The sequence below is a fragment of the Limulus polyphemus genome, unplaced genomic scaffold, assembly GCF_000517525.1.
Source record: "Limulus polyphemus unplaced genomic scaffold, Limulus_polyphemus-2.1.2 Scaffold5374, whole genome shotgun sequence".
In the NCBI taxonomy this organism is placed as follows: Eukaryota; Metazoa; Arthropoda; class Merostomata; order Xiphosura; family Limulidae; genus Limulus; species Limulus polyphemus.
The window spans coordinates 34,462-43,223 of NW_013670984.1; the positions used below are offsets into that span (position 1 = coordinate 34,462).

Below are 8,762 nucleotides of genomic sequence, written 5' to 3' on the forward strand. Positions count from 1 at the left end.
TACCACCCTGTAAAAAAAAGATACATTTTCATTGTGCTACCACCCTGTAAAAAAAAGATACATTTTCATTGTGCTACCACCCTGTAAAAGAAACAACAATAAAATGTTGTGCTAGTTATTTTTAGAGAAAAAGAATTTAAAATGTAAAGTTATTACATATGTTCAATTACTTAGCTATTGAAGACTAATTAATTGTTTTTAACATCAAATTCAACAACTGATTATTTATTTATGCTAACTCATACATATTACTCAAGTCCATCATCATGAATGGCATACCAAAATTTGTTCAAGTTATTTATGTGTCAACATCAAGGTATTTCATAAGTTATTTTTAATACATTTTATTTTCATGTTTCTTATTGTCAAAACAAAGAAAGGCAAACTAAGTTGACCATTAAGCCACCAAAGCCAATGGTTAGGTTCTGTCAAATCTGTTATAAAATAGATTTAGAACAGAAACATGTACACACTACAAAAAAACAACAGAAATTTAACTTCTTAACATTCTTTACTAATACATAATTATCGTTAAAAAGTCATCAGATACACATTACTTGCTGTTTATGGTCATTTTCCACTAATGTTAAAAAATGCCAGAATGACCAAACTCGTAGTTCTTAATCAATTACTTTGAAAAAACGTATAAATAGAATTAAATCTATTATGAATTTCAATAAGTAATATATAATTACAGAAAACTACTGGAACGTGATATCAAAATTAATGAAGTCAGATTTGCCGAATGGAGACTCCGTGTAGTCTTAGTTGATGGAAGACAAGTGCTCTTTGTCATCGATTAATTTGTATTAAACAAAATGTCAGGAAAAGCCTACTATTCAAAAAGTACATGTATGACATCAATGTTTTCGATGTTTGCTCTCACTTGCAAAGTTTCTCTTTCAGTAGAGCACGAAGAAATTGTTTCCGTAAACCAAAACTGCTATGTCAATAAATCTGTTTATGATTGTGTGTGCAGAAATATCTTACCTTCCGAACCCAGGATAAAATGATGAATATCAGGACCACACGAAATTCGAGGTACCTGTACAGAAGGTGAGAATCCAACTTACTTAGATCAACACATCACATAACTACACACAAACAAATATAGAATACAGAGATATGCCATGATAATTAATCTTAACATGTCTGGGTACGGGTGTAAAGTAAAGGTTCTCATCAAATTACAACAATCAATATAGGTGATTGATTTTGAGTATGGTGTTGATACCAATAAAAAGCCTGCTCAGACACTTTTACAAAAGCATGAAGTTTGAAACAGCAAGAAATAAACTGGGTAGTCAACCATTTAGCCATTCGTAACTTTCTATAACAGAAACTTTTCTTACAACTTGCTACAAGTTTGAAATCAAGAAGAGATCAAAGCACAGTATGAAACATTCTTAATGTCATGATATGAAAAACAGTTTTAAAGAGATTGATCTGTTATACTGCAAGTGTTTTTTAAAGATATTAATAACATATAATTTACCCATTTCCAAGTTTTAAAAACAAAAACAACAACTCCAGAGAGTTGGGACAGTGGTAAACGTTTAATTTTTCTAGTCTTCTGTGTTTAACAATTAGGGTTCAAAGAATTTTCCATCACCAATTTTGGATGTTTCCACCTTCTCTCAGATTAAGTTGATAATATAATAGAAGATTACGTTTAATTCTTTGTTAAGCACAAAAGCACACAATGGTCTATCTGTACTTTGCCCACTATGGGTATCTAAACCTAGTTTTTAGCATTATAATCCCTCAGATTTACCACAATGGGAGACAGTAATGATATATTTCACATTTCAATCTCGCACAACATAATTTTTGTTGTTTCAATACGACGTATCTCTGAACCCGTAGAATTCGACATTCAGATATACACAGTTTTGATGTGGGGAACAACGATACTTTAGTTGAAGTCCCTTAAAAACACGAATAACAGTTTTCTTATACTTTTAGAAAACGTAATATTAAAAACTTTATCCAAAGATTCTTTCCACACATGTATACACTTGGAGATAGGCCTAGGAACTGGGTGGAGAATATTCAAAGGAGATAGGCCTAGGGACTGGGTGGAGAATATTCAAAGGAGATAGGCCTAGGAACTGGGTGGAGAATATTCAAAGGAGATAGGCCTAGGAACTGGGTGGAGAATATTCAAAGGAGATAGGCCTAGGAACTGGGTGGAGAATATTCAAAGGAGATAGGCCTAGGAACTGGGATCATCAACTAACACAGTGAACATCTAAAATCAGCTTTTTAAACAACTTACCATCCAATCTGTAATGGAAAGAACACTTTCACCTTTTACATTTACTGTGTATATCGACCAAATATCAAGCTTTAAACTGTGACTTTAAACTGCCGTGTTATAGTGTATATATATATATATATATAATGATTACATTAGATTCTTAAATGACAAAAAAATCAGTTTGTTCAAATTTACATAACTTCTGTGTTAAAAAATACAATGTATGTTCATGTATAAAAAAGTAAAATGAGTTCAGAAAGCCAAAACATAATCTTACATTGCAGTTTTTCTCCAGGACACCAAGAGATGTAACCATTTTTATATGAACTACCATATCTTCTATGTTCCCATAAACATTCTTCTTCATTCCAGATGCCCTCGTGGCCACCCAGCCTCCTAACGAGCTGAACTCGTACGAGTCAGGTTCGTGGCCGGTACAGAGACCATACTCAGCAAGCTAAGGAAAACAGAATGTTGCTAAAGATATTCTTGGTAGATTTGAAATTTCTTCTTACTAAACATCTTTGTAAACTACGCTGTAGTATGTTGTTGATAGAACAGATGTTTGTGAACAACTTCTGTCAGAATTACAGTCTTCTTTTGTTTTTTAGGCTTGCTTTGTCATTTTATGCTTCACTTTAATTATGATGTTACAGCATAAGAAATCATCAAACAAGACGAGTTAGGCTTAGTTAGATATTTTGGATTTAACTGTATCAAGTTTCATTTCGCTGTGTTAGGTCATGTTCGTATTAAACCATCGTCGATTTACAAGAAGAAAAACTGATCAAAAATAGCTTTTGAAAAAAGTAAAAAAACATCTAGATTAAAAAAAATACAAAAGAAAAAGATTTAAACTTTGGATTTTTGATTCCAATCTTTCTAGTGTAATTTATTCCATGAGTTTAGTACCAGAATAAATTATTACTTGACTACTTTGTTTTCATTCAAAGCTACATTTATGGTAATCTGCACTAGAAGTCCTTAATTTTGAAGTGATATACTAGAGAAAGGCAGCTAATTATCGCTACTCTTGTCAGATCAAATAGTAGAATTTTACCATTAACCTTATACAAAATGTGGAGCATGTTTTTTTTTTGGTAGTAATGTTACGCAAACTATGGAACCTCAGCTCCATATCCTCGCAAGCTAACTACAAGGCATGCTCAGCCCATTCTTAAAAGGTAACACAAGTTTACAATTAGAAATTCTAAAACTTGCACTATTTCATTCTATTTCTCCACCTTTAGTTAATTTTTTAGTTCACATACAAAATAATCAAAACCTCTCTTAGAAATAGTGTTTTTTTCCTTGCTTTCAGTCCTGATAGAGACTAATGCAGAATTATTTGTTTGTGTTTGGTCATCCCTCTTATAATTCATCCATTATTTGGAGCAAGTTCTTTTTAGTAGCATAAATCATGGAAACTCAGATCCACAGTCCAACACGCTAACCACTTTATTGCAAGATGACGAATGATTACAATAGTACAATTTTTTTTTTTAATTAACATGCTTCCAGCCAATAGAACAAACTGGGAAATATCTTGAAATGTTTGCTTACCCAAAAAATTAAACGAGTACATATTAATAGCAAGCATCTCTTAATATTCCACAATGCTACGCACCTTTGTTTCAACGTCATTGGTAGACACCCTAAATCAAGTTCATAAGAAAAGAAACACAATAGAAAATAACTGTCAAATACGATTAGAACTTGATTTATATTATCACCTACCTTCTTATCCAAGTCCTCTCCAATAATCCCAGCCTCGATGTGGGCTAAGAGGTTCTCTTTATCCACCCATATTATCTTATTCTAGAGAAATAAAAGTAATAACCTTGAATATTCACTCACTGAAGAACCATGAATTGAAGAACCTTACAATATAAGAATGAAATCAAGCAAACATCATTAACTTAAATCACAATTGTGAAATGGAATATTAAAAAGAAAAGCAAAGTTTATTTTTTTGTTACAGGTTTGTTTATCTGTAGTTAAGCAAATCTACACAATGGGCTATCTGTGTTGTGTCCATCATGGATATCAGAACCCAGTTTTTAGCATTATAAGCCTACAGACTTACGACCGAGCCACTGGGGAGCATATTACAAGTAGAACAATTTAATAAAGTCTGTACAGTTCTGCCGGCTTATTCAATTAAAAAAAAAATCTAGTTTTTATAGAAAATTTTCTGTTAGTTTCAATTTTTTTATTATTAATGTTAAATATGCAACATGTAACAATGTATATAAAAACTTTGTACTTCTGTAAAATATACATTATTATTATTACATGAATTCTTACACCGGGTGTAAGGATACTACTAATAAAACTGAATAATTCAACTAGATCACATATACAAACAAAACATTCTATTATGTTTCTATGAACATATGAGATAAAGTACCATTTGAGACGTATCCAAGGAAACTATCATTCTTCTCTCATCTGCTGGACACTCTAATGCTCCTGAAACACTAGTTCCACCTAGTAGAATTTATTTTCATTACTAAATCTGTTTAATTTGATTATTGGTAACAAACTTACCACTATTAAATGGTACAAAACCTAAAAACATATTTTCAAAGAGTTCTTTTGTCTTTTGGACTAGCTTTCACTATCGTTTGCCAAGTTTTAATGAAATAAAAGTTGTGTAATTTAAAAGTAAAACATTCAAATGTGGTCAGTTAACTTTATAAAGCTTTGTCTTATCGCTTTTTTAACCATATCCCCCACCCCAAATATCCAGATTTTCTATGCGTGTTTACGATGGACCAATTTTTAAACTATTCCTTATTTGTTTTATCTAATTAAAGAAACACTTTTGTTTGTCATATGGTTATAAACAGTAATAAAATAACATCAGAATACATTTTCATCACACTACAGTACAATCATCTACGTTCAGTTTGAAGTTACTTTATGCATCAAATACTGTTTTCTGGTATAAAGATATACAATCTTGATGTCTTTTTTTTTGTTATCAAGTTGAATTAAAACAAATACTGACTCCAAATGTTTTCTTTCTTTCTTTGCATTATATTCAAATCAAGCATTTTAAATCAATCTTTTATAAAGGTAAAGCTTTTTATTTGATTCCAGAATTTGTAAGTTGAGCTAGACCATCACATCAAAAAGTTAACCTAAAATGCTGTTTTTATGTAATACATGAAATAGTCTTAAATCTTTTAAAATGTATTTACCTCCAAAAGGAATTATTACTACATCATGTCTGTATGCCATATTGACCATCTTTACAACCTCTTCATGACAAACTAGAAGTAAAAAAAAAAGAAAAATAGTTATGGTAATGAGCTGCTAAATAAAGTAAAAATAAATAATCAAAATATTATCAATTAAAATACTGAGACATAATACCTTATGTACGATAATCAAATATACAATTTATGTTTTAACTTCTCAAACAAGTAGGTTATTTTTGGGGAATAAGTCTCTTGTTTTCATTACCTGCAGTTATTTTCTTTGTGATGCATTCGTTCCAAAAGTATTTAACTGAAGGCAAACTAAGACTTGCAAAAGGATCAATCGTGGAGTTTGTTCAAAGCCTTTGGTTTTGAAAGTTAAAAATTCATAAAAACAAAAGTTTAGCCTGATTTGTTTGTAAAAGTAATGCAGAGATATTTCTCTTATCAGTTGTACAGCTTGTTTCAAAGCTGTTTCATACAATGATATTTTGAAGCTTTATTAAAATTACATATCAATTCTAAGTAAGCTAAACACTAAATAAAATTACCAGAACAAACTGTAGCAAAAATTACCAAGTTACATATTAGGGGTACCAGAAAGTAATGCCGTTTTTGTGACCTTAAATTCAAACGTTTCTAATTATGTGATTTAGTTTCTTTTCGGGTGAATTTGATTCAGCAGGCAAAAGAACCTTTCTTGTTTATCAATTTCCTGTCAACAAAAATAGTTTTCTTCTAATCAGTAAATAATGATTGACCACATTCCTAACAAGAATCACATCCAACATTGCATGTTCTAAGAGTTTCATAAAGTTAACAAAGCAATGGAGGCAACCATAAACATTTGGGGGGGGTTTATAAAGATGCTTAGAGTGTCTGCAAAGGCCAGCGGTGGTTCAGAAATTTAGGTCAGGTGATTTTGATTTCTCAGATTGCTGTCGTTCAGGGAGACCAGTAGAGTTGGACAATGACCTCCTGAGGTCAGAGGCTGAGTAAGACCCCCATTAAATCATCTAACAATTGTAAGAAAAACTTAGATCTTCTTGGTCTGGCATTCAAGAACATATTAAACAGATCGGGAAGGTCAATAGACAAGGAGTTTGGGTTCCACACAAACTGTCAGATGACAACAAAGCACAGTGTATAACAATTTTTAATTCATCGATAACCAGACATGAGAAAGGGTTCTTTATGTCAACACCAAGTGCAAGAATCAGTGGCTTGGCCCTGACCTGAACCCAATTCTGACAGCCAAACCAGGTCTACACCCACAGGAAGTCTTATTGATCATTTGGTCGAAGAGAGTTGGCATGATTCACTTTGAGTTACTGAAGACATGAGACATAATAACCAGACATGAGAAAGGGTTCTTTATGTCAACACCAAGTGCAAGAATCAGTGGCTTGGCCCTGACCTGAACCCAATTCCGACAGCCAAACCAGGTCTACACCCACAGGAAGTCTTGTTGATCATTTGGTCAAAGAGAGTTGGCATGATTCACTTTGAGTTACTGAAATCGAATCAGACTGCAACTGCAAACCTTTGTTGTGAACAGTTGGACCGTTTGCACCTATTGTCAACAGTTGGACCATTTGCACCAGGCTCTCATTTAAAAACATCCAGCACTATCAACAAAAAATGGGTCATTCTGTAGTATGACGATGCGAGACCACATACATACTGCAAGAATGACTCAGAACAAGATCAGAGATTTGGATTGAGAAGTCCTGCCTCACCCTCCTTACATTGTCCCTCCAGATTACCATTTATACAGCACTTTCTCAGGATAAAACCTTCAGAAATATTGATGCTATCAAAACTACTCTCACGAAATTCCTGTCTCTAAGGGAGCTTCCTTCAATCAATGAGAAATTGGAAGCTTGATTAAAAGATGGTACATTGTCATTAATAATAATGGGGATTATGTAACTAATTGAAAAATAAATACTTTTAAAAATATCTTTTACTGTATAAGGAAAAAGAACGACATTACTTTCCGGTACCCCCTAAAATAAAACGATAAGAAAAATTTTAGGCAAATTTCTTTCGGCAACTTTGTCAGCTAATTCTTTTTAACAATAATTATAAAATTGTCCTAATTCTTTCCATACGCAGGTCAAAAGTGCACATGTCATAACTTTTTACAGTATTATTCTGAAAACTTCATTAAACAACTTTATTACCAATTTATGTCAATAAATTAGGCATGAAACAGGAGTCATGTGACTGGGTGAAATGTTTTTAAACTGTGCCTTCAATGTTGGAACTTCAAATCGCCTTTAATTTCAGCTCAGTCGGTCACCCGCCGTGCCAAAGACAACAAACGGTATCATCACACTTGGTTTCCAAATTCTCGACACAAGCAACTCACATTTCTGAGATACTACATATTAATCCATATTCTTCCAACTCGGCATACATAATAAAACGTGCCATTTATGTTTGTTTTATAGGAAATAACAAATGAGGTCCCACTATGATTTATCACTTTTGACACAAGGATTACTGCTCCAGTGTTTCAAATTACAGCAATCATAAAAAGAAAACAAGCAGGAAAAACGTTTCATGTTGAAACTTTTAAGATAAGTAACTTAGAACTTTCTGATCAATACTGGAGTAAGTGCAGAGGGAAAAAAAAGGTATTATTCATTTTATTCTACATTATTCTACTTTCCATTTAACTATTCATTGATGAATTCTCTTTAGTTGGTGTTAACGTCGAGAAAATAACAGAATATAAAGTTTTACCAAAACTTCATATTTACTTAGCAGATTCTAGAGGTTATACAAATGAAACATAAGAAGTTTAGGATGGAAAGAAGTACCTGTATTCTTAGCAGGAAAATCATCTTTCACTTAGACGAACGGAGTAAAGATTTCAAACATGGGAAAATCATCTTTCGCCGACTGAGTAAAGATTTCAAACACAGGAAAATCATCTTTCATCGACCGAGTAAAGATTTCAAACACAGGAAAATCATCTTTTACTTAGACGGACTGAGTAAAAATTTCAAAAACAGAAAAATCATCTTTCACTTAGACGGACTGAGTAAAGATTTCAAACACAGGAAAATCATCTTTCACTTAGACGGACTGAGTAGAGATTTCAAACACAGGAAAATCATCTCTCACTTAGACGGATTGAGTAGAGATTTCAAACACGGGAAAATCATCTTTCACTTAGACGGACTGAGTAAAGATTCCAAACACAGGAAAATCATCTCTCACCGACTGAGTAAACATTTCAAAAACAGGAAAATCATCTTTCACTTAGACCGACTGAGTATAGATTT

At 32.5% G+C, this 8,762-nt stretch overlaps 1 protein-coding gene across 1 annotated transcript in view; it reads right to left on the reverse strand.

Moving 5' to 3' along the window:
* Positions 1 to 8,762, reverse strand: part of LOC106472485 (alkyldihydroxyacetonephosphate synthase, peroxisomal-like) — a 43,716-nt gene that overhangs the window by 17,600 nt on the left and 17,354 nt on the right. Inside the window, exons 6-10 of the mRNA XM_013933139.2 lie at positions 5,467 to 5,538; positions 4,671 to 4,750; positions 3,998 to 4,078; positions 2,538 to 2,717; positions 991 to 1,045 (exon numbers count right to left, since the gene is read on the reverse strand). Of these exons, the coding sequence (XP_013788593.1) occupies positions 991 to 1,045; positions 2,538 to 2,717; positions 3,998 to 4,078; positions 4,671 to 4,750; positions 5,467 to 5,538 (468 nt within the window). The remainder of the gene's footprint in view (positions 1 to 990; positions 1,046 to 2,537; positions 2,718 to 3,997; positions 4,079 to 4,670; positions 4,751 to 5,466; positions 5,539 to 8,762) is intronic.